This window comes from Pygoscelis adeliae, unplaced genomic scaffold (genome assembly GCF_000699105.1).
Source record: "Pygoscelis adeliae isolate BGI_AS28 unplaced genomic scaffold, ASM69910v1 Scaffold98, whole genome shotgun sequence".
Classification (NCBI taxonomy): Eukaryota; Metazoa; Chordata; class Aves; order Sphenisciformes; family Spheniscidae; genus Pygoscelis; species Pygoscelis adeliae.
This window is the reverse complement of record NW_008825547.1, coordinates 232,258-253,153: the sequence shown is the minus strand read 5'-3', so window position 1 is coordinate 253,153 and position 20,896 is coordinate 232,258. Positions and strand designations below refer to the sequence as shown.

Here is a 20,896-nt window from a genome sequence, read left to right as displayed (position 1 = left end):
AGAGATAATTCTGTGTTTTTCAGAAGGCTGCGAGAATGTAAAAATAGCTTTTTAAACAAACTATTTAACAAGCTAAAAAATACAGAAATAACTCAATATGGTGATAATAAATGGTCTCGTGGTTCACTGGTATTTCACTACTTCTCTTTCTTAGCATATGATGTAAAAACCTTTAGATAATCATTGCTGAGATGCAGATTTGGTGTGTAATTAACCAAGGTTTAGCTTTTGGTGCCCTTACAGAAAGGGAAAATGATTTTCTTTCAATCTTACTCTACTTGGAACAACAAAAAAACCCCACAGGAAACTGATTAATTTTAGTCAAAACTGCTGTGTATTAAGGCAATATTATCTGAGGCTGCTTGTATTTGGGCGATTTTTGATTTTTCTGAAGTGTAACTGATTCAGTAATTAGTTTTACTGTGGTAGGCTGAGTATCATATAAATCTTGTTTAACATCTGCCCACGCCACTGTTAGCTTGGAATCAGTTTGTCAGTAACAGTATTCTGTGTTCATTGCTGAATATGCACCTAAATATACAGCATAACTATATTCAAATGCAATATTTTTCATTAAATATTAGTGCAGCTTCTTTCTGTAGTTTTAGTTAAATATTTATTTTGATGCTTTCAGGACCTGGAGGTTATTTTTATTTGTTTCAAGGTTTCTTTAAACAAATAAAAAAACCCTTTTTACTTGAAACAATATCAAATCCATACATGACTTTCTGTTTAAGAATGCTTTCAAGAGAAAGCTGTAGGTTTTTGTCCTTAACCAGCAGGTATGATTTTGTGAAATTACATTGTTGTACTTGAATTTGTGATTTCTGTCTGAAAGAGGTGATTATTGTTAATAAAATTATTTTTAAAGTAGAAATATTTATATTTCTATTATAGTTTTAGAACTCAGATTTGCAGTAGACTCAATGAGAACAGTTCTGGTTTATATTTAGTGTTTTAATTTACCTTATGTGTTTATATACATTTATAGAAATATATTTTTATATATAATTTATATATAAATATTTTCACATTTATTTAACTATTTATATAAAGTCAAGTATACAAAAGAAAGTGTCAAAATTATGATTATCATAAAACTTCCATTTCATTCTCTATCACACCCAAATTGCCCTGCATGCTTGTATCTGCTAGCCTGCATCTCTTTTTCCCCTATTAAAAGCCCTAATAACTTTTCTTCCACATCTGATTTGTACAATTTAAGTGTCAGTAGAAAAGAGCTTTAAGAACACAGGAAGAGGCATGTATCCTGTTTTTATTTTCAGTGTTTTGAACAAAAGAAGCAAAATGCAATTAACCTTAGTTGCCTGCACGGCACAGTGACATTCTCCGTGAATATTTCTGCCATAATAATAAATTGCTACTCACAGTCTGAAAAATACAATTTTAAAGAATGTGCACCTTATCTATTATCCCTGCCTCATAGGAATATTAAGTTTTTTTGTTTCCCTTAAGGCCATAGAGGTGGGACATTATCTCAGTATAAAGTTTTCCACTTTTAGTGGAACTGAAAGTAAGCATTTCTTTCCAATTTCATTTTCTGAAATATTTTTCTTTAAAATTTACCACCTGTTGACCTATTAAATAACTGTTTTTCTATATTAGGCGTTTGCCTCCCTATTTTACTATTAAAAAACAAAACCAAAAAACCCACCTGTCTGTTTTTTCTCTTACAAGTATTCCAGAAGCCCAAAATAGGGTTTTACAGCATAAAGTGCCATCCAACCTAGGAGTTTCCTATGCAACCTTAATTTATACTGCTTTTGTATGTTCCTTATGATACAATCTTTAATTGTGTGGTTGTGTACTGTTTTTTCAGGTAGCCTGCTACATTCAGTGCACTGGTATAGAAGTCACCATTTGAGATCATTGAGTTCATTCTTCTGTAATCACAGCTTGCCAAATAGCATTTGTTTAGGGAAAGGTACTAGAAGAAATGAAAATATGTGTAATAGAAATTAAAATCAAATAGTAAACTCTTTGATAGTTCTACCTAAGTGCTTGGATGGCCAAGAATGCAAAAGCATGTAAGTGCATGTAGGATGATATTAATTGTGCTATGTTTTCCTGTAGTCCACTGCATTATTTGATAAATGTGTTCTATTTTGCTAGAAAATGAAATTATTTCTGTGGATAAATGGTTTTTTCCTTTATGCTCTTAATTCACTGCCAGACAAAGTCCATCTTGAAAGGCCTGGATCCTGCAGGACCAAGAAAGAAAAACTAATCTTGGTATTTCCTAGGCTAAGGATATTTAGCCTCACAGCTTAGCTATGGAAAAACATTCTATAAAAAATAAAGGGAGAGAGTGAATGTCATTTTGCATCATATAGCAACTGATTTAAAATAGCAGCAGTACAGCCTACCAGTGACTCTCCTTTGCTTATCTCTGTAACTTGAGCTACTGAAATAACTGAGAATAGTAATAAGTTGTTATTCCCCCTGTAGTTCTATGTTAGAGGCTTCTAGAAGAGTTTTTCAAATAATAGTCTGCAGGCATTTTAAAACAAAATAAAGGAAGTGTCTAATGTTTGGCTGAATTGTTCCACCAGAATAATTCATAGTACCTAAACTCTGCTCCCTTTGTACAGGCAACCTCAGATGTAAGCAGAGAGCAGATATGGTGTATACGAATTGTTCTAGTGTTTTGTTTCCTGTGGTGTTATTTTGGAGGGAGAGGAAGTACTTTACATTGTGCCAGCACATGACTGAACACGCAGGCATCGTAATGTAATCAAAATGTAGATATTTCCTATCATATTATGATTGTGCTACAGATTTAGCATGCATAAAAAGCCAAAGAGGATGATAGACTTGCACACGCTGTTACATGGATTGGATACAAATTATTATGAAATGGAGGTATATTGCATTTAACTTTATTTTGGATTCAGGTTCTTTACGTAATGGGTGGGAATGTAGAGTATACAGGAATATCCAGAAGCAAAGACAAATCCTGCTTTGGTCAGAAGGCTAGGTACATATACAGAGTTCTCATCTTGATTAGGGAAGTGTAATTCAGATGAGTGGCTTGGCAACTAAAGGCAGCCGTGTGCTAGCACCATGATGGAGCTGACAGCCTTTTGTGCTTCCTAAACGTTCTCTATCTCCCAAATATCCTGTAGTTCTTTTACTCACCCTAACGTACTTCACTTCCTTCTGTCCTCCTGAAATCCTCTCTTTTTTGCCATCTTTGCTCTTAGCACTAAAATGCCAAAGGCTGCCTTCAGGGCTGTGTCTCGCCCCCTGGGCTGTTTGTTGTGCAGTCATTTTCTGGAACTTCAGAATTTTTTACCTAAGTTATCTAGAGATCACATCTTCTGTTTGATCACCCACAAGTATCTTAGATCCACACGCTTCAAGCCGCACTCTTTGCAGTCCTTGCATCTCTTTTTGCAACTTTTCTAATCTGCGTTTCACTTTTGTCATAGTCATGTCCATTTTCCATTTCTTGGGCTTTTCATTTCATTAGGAACTTCTCAGTAAGCAAGTTCCATTATTTTTTCCTGTTTTTCTTTTTTCTTTTTTTTCCTCCTTATTTTCTCCTGTTCTTCATCCAGCTTTCCCCTGTATCTTTTGTCCCTCAAACATTTTTAGCTTTCATAATCTGCTTGTCATTCATCTCTCTATCCTTTCTTGCCTTTTCCTGGTCTGCCTCAGTATACTCCTCAGTATCTCCCCTCCAACTTGGAAAGAGGGAAAGCATGGTATCATTTTTTGTGTAAGTCTAAACACTGGGGAGTAGGATATTAAACACAGCAAGCGCCCTGGCAGAAAGTAATCTTTACCAAAAATGTATCTATTAAATGGAAGCTCCAGTTGAGAGAAGACTCTGAAAAGTGGGAGCAATAGCAAGACAATTAAAGGAAGAATCTGAAAGATGAAGGTAAAGCAAAAGAAAATAAAGATCCTCGATCATCAGAAGAAGTTCTTAATTAACAAGGGGATTCTGGGATAAAGAGAGTCCAGATAAATACAGCAGAACCAAAACAAAAAATCTATGCTATGTGTGCAAACATACATGATTAATGAGGTTTCTGGCCATTATATTAGCTAACACATATATGAATCTCAAAGCTAAGGGGAAAGGCAGTAGTGGATTTTTAAAACATTTTTAATTTTCTTTTTTTAAGTTAATGTTAAAATTAGGGAATTTTAAGTCACACACTTCTTTATGTGAAGACAAGTTTCTTCATCTGAAGGTTCTAAAGCTAGATAGATTTGGCCTAACTTCCACTTAAATTTCTTTTCGTACTGTTTACTATTAGTGAAGGAACTGATGGACTAAAGCTGACAGCAGGAAACCTGAGACAATGGGCATTTATGAAAAGTTAGCCAGTTGACTTGTCAATAAAGTTCAGCTAAGGAAATAGAGTATCAATGATTTTGGGGAAGGAGGAGGAACACTTGTTTTCAGAGTTTCACATGAGCTGTTTATAACATGACACAAAGCCTGATTTGGGGTGTTTTGTTGTTTTGTTTTGTTTTGAAAGTCCATGTAAGGACTGGGTCTGGGAACCTGTGGAATGGCGAGAGTAGCACTTGGCAGAATTAGCTGCTCCTGATTCATGGTTTCCATTGAATGTGAGACTTCCGGAAGAAGGAGATGCCTCCAAAGAAATTCTTGGTGGCATGCTTAACCTTTAAAATAGAGGGGAAAATGCAGTTTTAAGGAACAAATTGCTGGTCCGTGCCCTATATATAATCAGCCTCAATTAAGCTTAATATAGCACTGCTTGGGTCTAGATTTTAAAAAGAAAAAGTGGTCTGGAGAAAATTTTAAATACATACATCATTGCTTTCTTCAAATACAGATCTTCTCTTGAAGACCTTTACATAAATGGGAAATACTTTAAAAATAACTTAAAGAGATTTCAAAATTAGTAAGTGGATAAGAAAAAAATCATATGATTTGAATAATTTTCTTCATGGAACAGGTGTTTTTGGATAGCTATTTTCCTTATAAGTGATAACTGCATTTTAAATATGGTAATTACAAACAGTTGTATGGTAATGTTTTTTCAATTTAGCATTGATATGATGATATTGTTCCAAATTAGTATTTGTAATTAGTAATGTTGTAGGATGTAAGGCGTGATAATTAATCGTTTTAACTATTAAAGACAGTAATGGCTATTTGCTATCAAATTTTACTCCAGCATGAGTCTATTGTATTTCCATTGCTTCGAGTACGGTTGCATACTTACAAGTTCAGGTAAAGCTGTCACTGTGGGATATTTATTGTTTCTTTATATTTTGGTCTTAATATCAAGAAATGGCAACTTTCTTTTATTTAGGGCCCTTTGAATTTGGGAAAACAAGATTATTATATAATTATTATTCATTTTTTTCATTGCTTTTAATTTGAATTTTGTTTAACACACTATTTCCATTTTGTGAGCTTTCCTATGCATGTGCAAAATGTTTCTCCTCAGGCCCCCTTGTATTTCCTGGTCCTATTTTTATGAACCATCGAGAACAGGCTCTAGCCAGAATCAGACCCCATCCAGCACAGCTAAAGCATAAACGGGACAAGCACAAAGGTATTTGGTCTTCCTTATTGGCTAGGGTGGAAATAAGCCCATCCTCCCAGTCACTTCTTCCATGCGCTGAATCTGTCTTTTCAAAGAACTGCACAAAATGGGTTCTGCCTTTCTTCTTGTTAGTATCATGTTACCTGAGGAGAAAGAAAACGCATTTAAATGTTGACTTTTTTTTTTTAAAGTGTGAATGTTTGGTAGTCTGCATCATCTTTGTTTTTCTTTCCTTTTTTTTTTGATGAAATATGCATTGTCTTTCTGTGTGTCTCTTCTCATTTCTAATGCTGTCTCATTCCTAAGGTTCTTTAATTTTACTGTAGGAAACTTGAGCACCTTCCAATGACTCAGACTGCTGCATTGCATTTGTTGTTTTTTTGAACCTGTGTGTTGTATATCTGGGGTGATTGCTTTAACATATCAGACTTGTTAATTCTAGCATAAAATTTTTCATAGGCATGTTATCTTTTAACAAGCCTTTTTTTTTAGAAGTAAAATATTTAAAATTATATAAACAACACTTTTTACTAGCTTTGAATAGGGAGAATACAAATCAAAGCACAGGTTTTATGCTGCAATATTCCTGAGTTAAAAGTTCCTTTACAGAATGTAAGTAAGGAGGTGTGTTTGATATTTCTGACGTTTTTGTATGTCTGGAAGGCCAATTCATTATACCTTGAATTTCTAAATGTCTAATTTGTTTAGATATAAGTGATTTATTTTTTTAGTAACAGGTAGCATATTACTAAAAATTTCAACTGAATTTATTGAAGTTGAGATGTATCAAATCTGATCGTAGTTTGCATATATTTATATATAGATGTGTGTGTACATATGTATTTATATATAAAGGATAAATATGTAAAATACAGATTACAGACCCAATCAATATAAGTAGAAAGCTCATAAAATGGTGAGGGCCCGGAACACTTCAACTATTTTTTTAAAGAATAGGTAAATATGAAAAGAATTGTTAGAATCACATTTCAGCTGAATTAACGGAAGTTATTGGTAGTATTTGGCATGTATGCAAACAAATTGTATGGCAGTTTGAAGCCTTTTGGGATATGATTTCAGTGTGTGTGTGTGTGATAATCATGATCATGAAATCATCAAGTTTATTTTAGGGAAATGAAAGCAGAATCTGATCCTTTGTATTTGCATAACATATATTCAATCTATTTGGAAAACATATCATCTGAGATTTAAGTCTTGATGGATTAAATAGAATAACCTATCATAATCTCCCTGGGAGAGATTGGATGCTGAAAGACAAAACATACAGAACCTACATGCTGTCATTTGAGTGACAGTTTGCTGACGACCAGTATTCTTGAGCTGCATACTACTGCTACTTGTACTGCTTGCAAGCCCTTGACCTCATAGGCAAGTGCATAAAGGAGTACGCTCATCCTGCCTACATCTGTACTTTCTCGGCATGTGTTAGTAGTTGGAGCTCACTTCAGCTCAAGCATCTCCTTACAAAAAGTATATTCATTAGTGCCAATTTGAGGTTTGCATTGCTTCTCAGAGTTGTAAGAACAATGCAAAAGTCTGTATTGTGGTGAAAGATTTTGCCAGATATGCTCTGTAGAAATGAACACTTATTTTTCCTTGAGGAAGGCTGTGTGCGAAGAAACATCCAGTTTTTTAGTTCTTTGTGTCTCGTGCTAAACAGATAAGGAAGATTGTAACATCTTTGAGCAAGTAAACTTTGAGACCTTTCTCTGCCTCAGAAGATTGCTTCTCAAAAGACAACCATAAATTCCACTAGAAACTAGAAATGCCTCATAACTTCTGGAAGAGCTTCCAAGGGTAAAAGGAAAACTGGTGAAGTGGGTTGTTATCAAAGTAATGGGGAAGGTGGGAATCATGAAAAAGATAAGTATACCTCATTTTAAAAGGCATGCCTCTTTTACTATACATAGAATGTAAAAGCAATAATCAAGCAATCTGAGGCAGGATGTTGATTTCAGTAAAAGGACTCTATAACATTGAAATCAGCATGTTCTTTTGTTTCACTGAATGTGATGCTTTCCAAACTGGCATTCTTCAGAGGTTTCTGCTAAAGTAGTCTGTAACTCCTCATACCAACTAGACCTTCAAAATCTTCGGGCAAGGAAAATTTATTTCAACTGGTAGTGCTGATGAGGCCAGACTAAACTTGCTGCTACCTGTTCCTGCTTCTCTATTTGCAGCTGCAGAGCTTCTCTTGGCAATGATATTTAAACTTGAATGTGAACAGCTTCAGGACTGACAATTATGGCCTAATTAAAAAAGTATATTTGATATGTACTTGTACATATTATCAAATCTACATGTTTTTCACTTCTGGAATTCTTCTGTTGAATTGCCCAGTTGAAAACTCATTCAACTTCATCAAATACCCATTTTCTGGAAAGCTTGGCATTGTCATCTACTCATTTCACATTTATAGCATCTGCATATCAAAGTCCTTGTTATTACAAAAGATGCATATTAAGCACAATCATAATCTTTCTGATCAATGTCTGTGTCTCCATCACACATATAGATAGAAAGGAGTAGGTACCACCTTCTTGGTATTCATGGAGTGGTTTGACACTAAGAAGAAAAATGAGCTTGTGCTTCATCCTCATTCTTTAATGAGGTAGTGGGTTCCCAGTCTGCATCTCCAATCCCTATGGACTTCATCACTGGGGATCTGAGTAAAAAAGATTAATGAAAGTCTGTAGAATTTTCTCAACTGTAGAAATTAACTGTGTAGCAATTAAAAACAAAGTAAGCTCCTTGAGTCAATTAAGGTTCTGCCAGCAAATGCCACCGTTTTCCTTTATTTGGGAGTAGTGGCAATGAAAAAAATGTTCTGCACAGTATAAAACCAAATAGCCTCAAAAGGACAAAGGTTAGATGAAGCTGAACCTGCATGGATGGAACAAGCTATGTATCAACCATTTTGCAAATGCTAATACAAAATTATCAGAAGTTCAAGAAAATTTACTTGTAATTTACTTCTTAACTGTAAAATACACCATCTGAAGGGTAAAGTTGTTTGAAGCACTCAGTGAAGAAAGACAGCTGATAATGAAAACCTACATCTAAGACTTAATAGAAGTGAATGATACTGGAGACTTCATATGTTTCATATTGACATTTCCATAGTCTGATAGTCTTGTTTTCATGTGCTAAGTGTTCTTAAAGAAGTTCAAAACACAACTGAAGCGATGTTGCTTAAGACTTTTGCTCTTTGCTCAAGAAGATAAAAGTTGCACCAAAACTGTTCCAGAGCCACTTTTTCTTTACTAGGTTTTTACACGTTGCCATCAATAAGGAGACACTTCAGACAGGGACTTTCTTGGAATTTGAGGCTTGAAGAATGCAAGAGTATGTCAAACCTCACAAGCATACATAATCAGCAGCTGTGGTCATGTGTTGTCACACATATTAATTTGTCAATAACAATTACTAATAACGAAGTTGACTTTCTTTATAACATACCTTTTTTGCTATTATGAGTTTTGTCTCTCTATTCAGACTTCCTTATTTTTCAAACCAGCCCCTCTCTTCCCCATCATTCAGTAGTTCTTTTTGGAGGGTTAAATTTAATTAGATGAAGTGGCCCAGAATTTTGAAGAGGTTAGGAATAACTCTTCATGTCATATACTGCAAATGGAGACTTATGCCTGTGAACCATTGCAAATCATAAACAAAGCAGGACCAGCAGTAGCTGATAGAGGAAGAAGAAACTGCTGGAGAAATTCCTTCTGTTGAATGGGTGGATAAAGTATAGCATTGATAAGAGCTTTGATTCATTCTCTAGAGTTTATAAATTGTTGCTGCTTCCTTGTCTCTCAAAGAAACCCACCACTTAAATCACTTACTCCAGAAGTTACACTTGTTAAATGATTTGAAAAGCTATCCTTGTCATTTCATAAGGTCCCTTTGGTATCTGCAGAGAATAAAGTAACTCATAAATGTATGCCTTTTTGTCCACCTGTGAATTAAAGCTGAATACCTAATTTAAGAAGATAACATTGAAAGTAGTTTTTGTGGTTTCAGTCCTCTGTTGGAAAGAGGCTAGAGGTGGCTCTCTGCTCCTCCAAAACATACATTTCTATTTGGCAAGCTGTACGGGTCACAGAAAATACCTAAGAATTCATGCTGTCAGTCAAATACACTTCTTTTGGTTTATATTCGTATAGCGTAGAAGAATAAGTACATGGAGATGATGGATGTACTTTGCCATTGCTCAGTGTTGCAGTTTTGCTTGCATCCAGGTCAGACAATCAAATAAATGCTTTGGCCAGTAAATTCCTGTTTGCATTTACTTTTTGGCTGAGCTGAACAGGTAAGCCGATACGGGTACAAAAATTCAGGACACAGTTATGACTGAATTTGTAACTAGAATGCAAGTTTATTATCACATTATCATAAGTGTTAGGCACTTGTGATTGTGCCTATCAAATTTCACCTATAAGCTCAAGTAAGCTCTGTAGCAACCTCTCAAGCATCCAACAGGCGTACTTTTTTTTTCTGCCCTCATAGGATGGATGATTTTTACAACCAGAGGTAGGTTGCTTTCCCCTCTGCACTGTAGCTATAATACTGGTTACAGGTATTTCAGCTGAAGCCTGTGGTGGACAGCCAAGAAGCTGCAGTCACAGGCTGATTTGTTCAAGTAATGTTGTTGTGTATAAAGCCTATAGATAATATTAAGGCATTCAGAACATCCTGTGAGGGTTGAACATCACAGACACTAACCAGTAACTTGACTGATATGCTTTGTTTGGGTAATCACTGCTGAACTGAACATAGATTTGTTGGCAAATGATGTGGTATAAAGAGGCAGTTATACTAAGATTTTTTTTGTGTACGGTCATATTGTGTTAAAGCTTTTCATCTGTGCGGCGAAGAAACACGTTTAACGTCTTCAGAAGCACTTTTTCCCTCCTCCAAAGATGGTCAGTGAGAAATGAAATATCACCCTTACTGCACCTGAGGAACGCTAACAAAATGTTTTTCCTTGGGGCTGGACCAAGGGTCCGAGATGCCATTCTGTAACAATGTTAGGGGTTTTTTTTTTTGCCAGCAGAACTCTCATTTATAGGTTATGACTTGACTTGCTGTTGAGACTGAATGAGCTTTTTTCTTCGTTCCTGGAAAGCAGCTTTTTTTTTTTGTGGTAGCAATATCAGCCAAGAGACCTTTTGAGCATGTTTCAGAGAGTGAAAAAATGTCTTCAGGAGTTAAGAATTTTGTAAGGAATAGGGGCAGGGGGTTTGGTTGGTTGTATTTCCAGTTATCTCATTTTCCTTCCCTAACTATAAGATAACCAAGATAGAAACCCATCATTGTGAAGTTGTTCATGGAGCCCACCCCTCAGTGTTGACAGCAGGAAGCACTTTGGAGCTTTTCCTTGGTGCTTTCTTCTCTCTGAGAGAGATGAAAGAGTCAGAGTTTCTATTCAGTGGTAGTCCAGTTGGAGAACACTGGAAGTACTAACTTGCTCTGCTTACAAGGTTCCGTTCATTCAACCAGGAGAGTCTCTACTTCAGTAGTCTTTTTTTTTTTTCTATGCTTCCCTTTGAGGAACAGTTGTTTTGATATTACTTCTAATGAAATGAATACGTGCACAATTGTTTGAAGAAAAGCAAGCATGTATCTCCATAGTTACAATTGTTCCTCAAGACACGCACAAATAAGCTTTCTGCATCCACCTTTCGCTCACATATCTAAAAAAAATTTTGACTCTGTGAAACTACTGAGAAGAAAGGGGATGACCCAGTTTATTTGCAGCCTTATCTCGAAGTGTAAGAGCCTGTAGAACTTGGTTCTCCTGGCTAGTGCTGCTAGAAAAATGATATGCATTGGCCATGCAATGGAGTATACAGATAAACAGTATAGCCCAAAAGTATGCTCTAAAGGTAAGTAGTGATATTCTATTTAGTTTTGTATATTTTAGTCAAAAGACTTTTTTTTCCCTAACCAAGACTAGCTGAATCTTACTTTTTTTAGTTACAAGGGTTTTGTACTTACCGCACATAAATTATTTTAGAGTGCTTATCAAGTTCAAAGATCCAGCTGATTCAAAACTCATGAGATGGTTACTAACCACACAAAGAAGGCTGAGAGGAGTTCCTTTTTCAGTTTGCAAATTTCACACTTAAGCAAAGTAAGATATGTATTGAAGTCAGTTGCTTCTATTCCTGCAGTCTTAAAGGCTTTGAGAAGTTAGCTTTGGAATTTGAAAATGCCAACTCTGTAAAATTTTTTTCTTTAAATTATATTTATTTCTCGGATAAGGAATTGCAAACTTTGTTTCATGTGAATGTACTTGTCTCTACATCTTGCACAATAGTATTTAGTGTTTCCTTAAGGGTAATACAGTGTTATGCTTTCATTTGCGACTTTGGAAAACATGGGAATATATCTAGAATCATCTTTTATTTAAAGGCAGTATCACATATTTATCATTTGAGAAAACAACAATCCTCAACTATTTATTAGTACTTGCTGAAGCACTTAAGAGCAGCATGTTTTTCTTACGATGAGGCAGGAAATGCACATGTACCTTTTCGGGTGTCCACAGATCACTTGATATGCCACTGTTACATGACCAGAATACAACTTCTGCTAAATTTTGTTAATATAGTCGACTGTGCATAGGTGACATGGTTGCTGTGTGTCTAGTTCATTTCACTGTAGGAAGTGCATGCAGCCATGACACATAGTTACTGGACATGTGCGTTCCTGGCAGGTGACTGTTCAAGTGCATTTGCACAGTGGGAGAGCTTACCTTTTTCATGACAGTTATCAGTGATTGAGGGAGTAGGGGAGACGGCGGCCACACGTAGACTTCCAGAACAACTAGCTTTTTTCTGCTCCTGTCCGAAAAGCTTGTGTGAAGGAGGGAAGCAGTAAGTAGACTGCTTGCTGAATAAATAATTCTGGTGGCAATATTAGCCCTTAGAACCATCTCTTGATTACTTTGGCACGTAGAGTTTAATGCAAAAGTAGGCATAAAAAGTTCAAAGGTACTGTGTTTGAGAAATAGCCAAATTGTTAACTAAAATACTAGACACGTGTTAAGGCAGAATTACATGACTAGGAGGAAGAATTCTGTATTTTCAGGGGGTTTTGTTGTTGTTAAATAGTGGTTCTGTCTCTTTGTATTTGCTTTTGTTGTTAATACAAAAAAAGCTGCAGACAGACCTTCAGAAACGTTTCTTCTAATGTGCATGCAGTCTGGTAGTACACAACTGATGCTGTTGGAAAAACCTCAAAAATCCCATGGCAATTCTTAGAGCCAGACAGTTCCTTTATTACATCTCCATTTCATGCGCATCCAACATGTAGTGCAAGTGCAATTGTTTTTGATGAAGGGCACCCACATTTTCAAAGGGATCCTTTACCTACGCTATTAAACCTAGTTCTTCAAAAGCATTACTTAATACCTATATGCCCTGTTCCTTTACAGATGTAAACTACATATTCATATGATTTCTGTACTCAGTCATCACTAGAAAAGAGCTTTATTTCCAGAACAGTAAGATTTGTTAAAACTGGTTTGTAATAAAAGTGCTGAAATTACTTTACTGTATCAGCAGTTTCTATGCAATAAAAAGGAAAGTTTGAGCAATATGTATAAAAACAGAATTATATTTTAAGACTAAAAAAATTGTAAGTCTGTAAGTGCTATGCTGCACACCATGAATAATGAAGTCTCAGAATTCAGACTTCCACTAATGATTATTCAGGAAAACATGTAGAAATTACAAATATAGATCTAAGGTTAACACCACCTTGAATACTTTGAGCAGCAATTGTTTCCCTGTATCAATTCTGTTAATAAAGCAGTAATTGGTCAGAATTATCATAGAAAGAATATGGAATCTCCTTTGTGCAGTTATTTTTCACTTCATGTATTTTCTCTCATTTCTCTATGCTAGACACAGTGTGACTGAAGTCATATATGAGATTTTTCATTGTGAAAATGCACTTTCTTTAGAGCTTTCATTGCCCACTTTCTACAGAAGTATAGGTGTTTTAATGGTGATGAGCATGTTGTCTATTTCTCTGTCATGTTGGTTTCCTGCTAGTATTATGAAACCACCTTTCTCTGTGACCTTGTGATCATATAATTTAATTGTACTGTAATTGTTAGATGACAAACATTCTGATTTCTGGAGAAGACAGTGGCTTTCAAGACGTTTATAAGTAATACACTTATTTGTCACTTCAATGCTTTTATCTGATGCAAGAGCAGTTTGACTTTAGGAACCAATAATGCACTTCATACTTACTAAAAGAAATCACAGAAACAATGTCTAAAAATGCATCTTAAACGGACAGGAAACAGATGTGCTAGTAGTGAGTATGTCGGCATTGTTAGAAATGAGCTGCATAAGTAATTGAAGGGCTATATGGCCAAGTTGGAGTCAAGTAAAATCCTTAACAAGTAGTAATTGAAAAAAATAGACCAGGCTATGCCTATTGAATTTAACTACAGTGCTTTCTGTCTCCTTCATAATGCTATTTTACTGAAGAGTGAAAGTGGTGGTTGTTAAGCAAAACTCCTGAAGCTGTTTGAATTTCCTGTTTTGCTGGCCATTTTTGTGTGCTCTCTGGAAGTTTCTGCTTTAGAGGATGTGATATTTTCCAGTGTGTAACTTTGTAGTAGGTTGTTTAGAAGTAGATCTTCTGTCATCTTTTCACATCTACTTTGATGCCACATTTTGAGCTGTCTCTCTTACTATTCTGTGAGTTCTTTCTCCTACCTTACGAATGGGGGGGTGGGGAGTTATTTACTCTTCTTGTTTTACTCGTTCTTCTAATGTAACTCTTCTAGAAGACATGGGATATAATTATAAGTTTTGTTTATAGACGGAAGTGGAGAAAGAGGTGAGAAGGATGCCAGCAAAATCACAACCTATCCACCAGGGGCTGTCCGCTTTGACTGTGAACTGCGAGCCGTGCAAGTCAGTTGTGGATTTCACCATTCAGGTAAAAATAAATAAATCAATGTTAATTATAGCTTAGGATTTTTTTTGGTTTTTTTAATGTTGCTGTATGTGTTTTCACTGCTTTCTGTTTAATTTTCAATAAGGATGTACACAGGTGTGTTAAAGGCTGAAAAGGTTGCAGTCTCATTTTGTAGCCTACTACACTGTCCTTCAATAGTGAAAAGGACTATAAGTATCATATATTGAGTTACATCAGAGCTTTTAAGCAATTTTTGAGTAATTTGAAAATACCTGCATGGCACAGCTCCAGCTCTGCATAGAGATGCTAGCTGTGATGGGTTGTGGAATCTGGTATAGATCTCTGAGTGTTTCAGTAGGGATTGTTAAGTGTGCTGCTCAGAAAGGCTAACCAGCACTGGTGCAGTACCATGTTAACGTGCATATGTCAGAAAAATATTCTTATTTTTTGTTTGTTTTTCAGTGGTTTTGATGGAGAATGGTGATGTTTACACATTTGGATATGGGCAGCATGGGCAACTTGGACATGGTGATGTTAATTCCAGGTGAGCTGGTAATTAAAGGACATGATTGTGTATTGCTGTACTGCTGCATAAAAAGTGGCTAAATTTCTGTTTCTCTGTAGCTAGCAAGTGTGAAAACTCAAATATTGTCCGAATAAAGTTGATAAGCTCTTGTTCTGCACTTACTCTGCATAACCCCCTGGATATAGATACAGTAACAGTACTGTTGTACTGTATAAGTAATTTGTTTAATACATGAAGGCTTCTGTGCATAGTTGATTAGCATAGCTTTGATAACTGAGTTTGAAATGCTTGAAAGTCTCTTCAGTTCTCTCTACATGTATGAGAGAATGACATTGAAATCTCATTAAGATTTCATTATTTCTGTAAAATACTACATACGCAATAATTCAGATGGTATGATATTGTAAACCTAGATTAACCTGTTTCTGTTACGTCATTGACAGCAGTTCATTTATGATAAAATCTCATTTTTGTTTATTATTAATCTCCAAAATCAAGTCACTAAGCTTGGGTCTCAGCTGCACTTTGTAGACACTTATTTTGGATGTCAGCATGAGAGTGATGTGTGCTTTCTTTGCGGTCAATGGAAATAGAGAAGTCAACAGAGTGTGGAGAGCTATTTGACTAACCAGCCACTACTTAATCTACTCTAGGTATGCTCAGTAGCTCTGTAAACTTTATGGGCTTGATCTCCATTGACTACAGTGAGAGCATAGATAATTAAATATAGGTGTCTTTAATGTGAAGCTCAATCTCATGCTTAGTATCTCATCCTTATTATCTACTCACTAAAATAAAAAAAATCAGTGTCCTGCCATAAAAGGAAATGCAATAATGTTGTTCTTTGGGCATGTATATATATCATATAACACATAACACATAAGACGGGATTTTGAGTAGTAGGAATCACTGAGGCGTTGTGTATGTCCAGTAATGCCCAGTATCCTTATGTAAAAGGTGTACCGAGTGGAGCATCCATGACCTGTCTTCAGTTCTGTCATTTCTCTTGTAGCAGTGAGATGAAAATTACTGAACATCTGTCCTCCTAATCTCTTTGGAGACTTCCAAATCATTTCTTTTGTCAAGTTTCTGAAGAAATCTTCATCATCTTAAAACTTTCATTGGATTCACTAAACAAAAGGGGGAGAGGGAAGGAAGGAAGGAAGGAAGTTTACTGGAAGTGTTACTTTGTATTGACTGCTGTGCCTAATGGTAGTCTCTAAACTGTTACCTCTACTCAGTTTGCATTGGACTGGTGAATGCAGTCTGTGTTTCAGCCTATGGTAGAGCCACAGTACAGATAAGTGCTCTGTTTTTCATTCCTGGAGATTCTTGGATACTTGTTCCAAGCTACAACTGCTTTAGCTGGCAAGTCAAGTCACTGCTAGATTAAGGCCTGTTTCTGTCTTAAAGACTGAAGAGGTACAAACAGCAGTGGCATACTGGTATGGTACTGGTAACTTACTGTCTCCTATTTCCAACTTTGATGAAATCGCTTGGCTTTTCTGAAGGCATCGGAGCTATCTGCTGTATCTGTCAGAATTTCAGGCAGTAAAGCCCACATCTGTTGCTTATTTAGACAGAAACTGGATGGAGACCAAATGTAGTTCCAAGTGAGATCGTAGAAGAGAATATGAAACATCCGGTGCCAAAGGATAGCGCTTGACCAGGCCTAGAAGCTGAGGAGGTACAAGCGACTTGGCACTGACCTTTGTATCGTTCTACAACAGACCCTACAGAGTGTCTGAAAAAAGCCATGAAGATATTTGGAGTATGTCCTGTGCATGAGAACTGGCTATAGTACTATATTGCTGTTTAGCACCATCATTCAAATGATAATTTCCTCATTGATGTACTTCTTTTTCCAGCTTTAAGTAGAGATCTCTCCTCTGTCCTCACAGTAAGGGATTCAGAGAAGGAAACAGGGAATCCTTATGCAGAGTTCCACCTCAGTTGGGACGCAGTGGTGCTCAGATGGCCAGCTCCAGCCAGGTCAGTGGTATGTCAGTCATGCAGTGTGTCACATTGCCTGTATTGACCTCAGGAAGACCATCATCTTCTGAATCCAGGAACTGATACTCTGCTGTGTTTCTGGGAGAAAGAGAGAGGGGAGGAAACAAAAAAAAAAAAGGAAGTAATATTTAGGCAGCCTAGCTAGTATATCTAAATATTGGGGCCCTTGAAAACAAGAACTGACAGGGAAATTCAGGAACTCTCATTTTCGTCTGAGGGAGCCATCTTCATTGCCAGATGAAGCAATGATGGAAGTTCCTGGGCAGCGATTGATGACTTATCCTTTCAGATACTTCTGTCTTGCAGTGTAAAGATTTAGTAGTAAGACTATATTTTAAAAAGTCTTGAAAATGCTTAACTATTTTGAATTCTGCGCACCTGACCAGACATGTCTTTCTCCTTAATTAAGGGGATTCTGGACTCCTCTATTAGAGTATGGTAAACACCACAAATTCTTCCTCCTACTTCAGCAGCAATGAGGCATATTGTGTGCTCTAGAAGGACTTCCGACTATTTTTTGTGCACACAAGCAAACAAAACAGCAGATGAACAGGATGATATGATTCTCAATAAACCATTAATAGAACTGAAATGATGTGGAGGAACAAGCAATATGCACAAGTGCTGTTGTTTTTTTTTTTTTCTCCAGCAAAGACTTCAGCCATTCACAGATGGACCACTTAAAAATGCAAGTGATCTGGTTCCTGGGAGGCCATTTTTTCCATACCAGTATGGTGGAACCATTTAACTAGTCTCTGTAGGCTTTCTCTTATAAAATCCACAGTGGCAGATGTCAATGAGCTATTCACTACATGAAGGATTTGTCAGTCTCTGCTTATATTCTCCTCAAATTAGATGCTGGTGGATAGAAACTCAGTGGAAGCAAGAAATGCTTTGCAGTATCTAGTCTTGGTGAAAAATAGCATGTCTTGTATTCAGGTAAGCAAAGGCCTGTTTTTTGCTGATGCTTCTCTCAAGAAGCTGGGACTTAAAACTCCTGGGTCTTTCTGTTATTGTTCAAAATTTGCCTGCATTTCTTGTACAAACTGTTGACTTCAGCACTACATTAGCAAGCACATGATCTGGCAGTCAAGCTCCAGAAATGGAACAACAGAAGTAAGACAATCCTGATGTGATTTTGCTTCCGAAGGTTCAACAACAACATGGTAGAAAACTGAGCAGACCTTCCATGGACAGTCAGCTATGTTCTATTTGAAGACAAAGCATAGAGACTAAATCCTATTAATACCTCTAGAAAAAAAAATGTGTTCTGTCTTCTCGGTTTTAGAGGACCGTGTTTCTAGGTGCACTGTCTGATTGTTTTACTTCAGCGGTGGAGTGCAGGTCTTATTTACATCTTTTCACCAAACTTCCAGTTACCTCTAAAATCTAAAAATCTCCTTTTTTTTTAAAAAAAAACCCAACAATAAACAACTCTGCCTGCGATTGACAGAAGTTATACTGGTTTCCTTTTACCTGTTACACAGTAACAGCCCATGGTGAACCTGAATTTACAGCACCACGGTCAGCTGCCGCAAGTGACATCTTACTGGACCTGACAGCCAGCTGTTGCCTGGATAAGTACCATGGACAGCGATTGTTCGAACAGTTAATGCAGGACGAGTTTTCAAAGACCACATCTGCTCCCAGAAATGCTTACCCTTCAGGATGGAAGAGGGTTTCGGTGTGGACAGCCACAATGCATTTGGACCTTCTGCAGGATCCTGAGTTAGCTGATGCATGTATATCTGCTGCTTTTCATTCAGCAATCTTAACATTTTCCCAAGGGATCTCAGGTTACTTTCTGTATAGTTGAGGCTGGTCTTTTGTGATTGACCTGTGTCAAGCACCTGTGTCATACCCAGAAGCCAAAGAATCTGTGAGTTTGACACCAGTGTGTCCTTCAGCTCCATCCCAGAAGAATACTTCTTGCTTTCTCCCATTCAAATGGAGAAACCCTGGTTGTCAAAACTTTGTCCAAAGAGTCTCTCAGACTCTTAAGTGTCTATGCTGAGCTTTTCTGTGTTGAGTTTAAGAGGGATAGGGGAATACTCAATAGTATCACAGGTTTTAAATTCCATATACATAAGTCAAACTGGCTTACTGCGTTTTTCCAAATCTTTCCTCCTTTTATGAAGTGAAAACTATTTTTCTGTAATTTTACCTTTTTTTTTTTTTTACATAGTTAAATGTCTTAAACTTTTTCCTGTTCATTTCTTTGGTTGATACACTGTAGTTGGCCATTCAAAAAGCTGCGTGATCTTAATAAAAGAACTATTTAAGAGGATAATATATTACATCTCTCTACATTAGTTGCTTGTCTGGTTTTGCTCTGCTGCTGCCAAGGGAATATCATACACAGCATTCAGAATGTTCTGGCAAAACAGAAAGATAAATAGTTCTGGTGATAATAGATTAGCTTTTATGCAATAATAGATGAAATGTTCAATTTTTTTTTAAAAAAGTATAGGACTGATAATTCCATGCCTGCAGCTACTGTAATTTTGAGGGAGAGAAAAAAAACTTTAACCAAAATATTTCCCTGTAACAGGAATGCTTTTGGATTAGTTCTTAATTAGGTTTTTTTTCTGCTTTAGTGCCCTTTTGAGCTTCCGTAAAGTTACGCGGGAGGCAAATGTAATGTTTCTTCTGTTTTTAAAGTGTTTCATCATTGGTGCTGCTAGACTTTGCTCTGTGTGTCTGTGTATAATCATAGAATCGGTTAGGTTGGAAAAGACCTTTAAGATCATCAAGTCCAACCGTTAACCTAACACTGCCAAGTCCACCACTAAACCATGTCCCTAAGCACCACAGCTACATGTCTTTTAAATACTTCCAGGGATGGTGACTCAACCACTTCCCTGGGCAGCCTGTTCCAATCTTTAACCACTCTTTCAGTAAAGCAATTTTTCCTCACGTCCAATCTAAACCTCCCCTGGCACAACTTGAGGCCATTTCCTCTCGTCCTATCGCTTGTTACTTGGGAGAAGAGACCAACACCCACCTCGCTACAACCTCCTTTCAGGTAGTTTTAGAGACCGATAAAGTCTCCCCTCAGCCTCCTTTTCTGCAGGCTAAACAACCCCAGTTCCCTCAGCCGCTCCTCATAAGACTTGTTCTCCAGACCCCTCACCAGCCGTGTTGCCCTTCTCTGGACACGCTCCAGCATCTCAACGTCCTTCTTGTAGTGAGGGGCCCAAAACTGAACACAGTATTTGAGGTGCAGCCTCACCAGTGCCGAGTACAGAGGGACAATCGTTGCCCTACTCCTGCTGGCCACACTATTTCTGATACAAGCCAGGATGCTGTTGACCTTCTTGGCTGCCTGGGCACACTGCTGGCTCATGTTCCGCCGGCTGTCAACCAGCACCCCCAGGTCCTTTTCCAACAGGCAGCTTTCCAGCCACTCTTCCCCAAGCCTGTGGCGTTGCATGGGGTTGTTGTGGCCAAAGTGCAGGACCTGGCACTTGGCCTTGTTGAATCTCATACAATTGGCCTGGGCCCATCGATCCAGCCTGTCCAGGTCCCTCTGCAGAGCCTTCCTACCCTCCAGCAGATCAACACTCCTGCCCAAATCTTACTGGTGTCCAAACCCATGTGCCTATAGACCAACAAAGGCTTCTAAATTTATGTTCTGCATCCTCTACCAAATTTTATGCTACCCTTCGGTCTCTCCATCTCCACTAAAGTCACCCACTGGAAGCTACTTTCACCACGAAGGAATAATTTCTTTCTGTATACCTGTGTTCCCTCTCCTTCAGGTCACCAACCTATCTTCATGCTGCATTCCTCTGTGCCACATTTCCATATGTTCACATCTTCCCATCTACCCTTTCCC

General features: G+C 37.2%; 1 protein-coding gene across 1 annotated transcript in view; it reads left to right on the top strand.

Annotated features, from left to right (window-relative positions):
• MYCBP2 (MYC binding protein 2, E3 ubiquitin protein ligase) overlaps positions 1–20,896 on the top strand; it is a 195,132-nt gene that overhangs the window by 49,038 nt on the left and 125,198 nt on the right. The window contains 3 exon segments of the mRNA XM_009332100.1: positions 5,457–5,564; positions 14,421–14,540; positions 14,982–15,063. Coding sequence (XP_009330375.1) covers positions 5,457–5,564; positions 14,421–14,540; positions 14,982–15,063 — 310 coding nt within the window.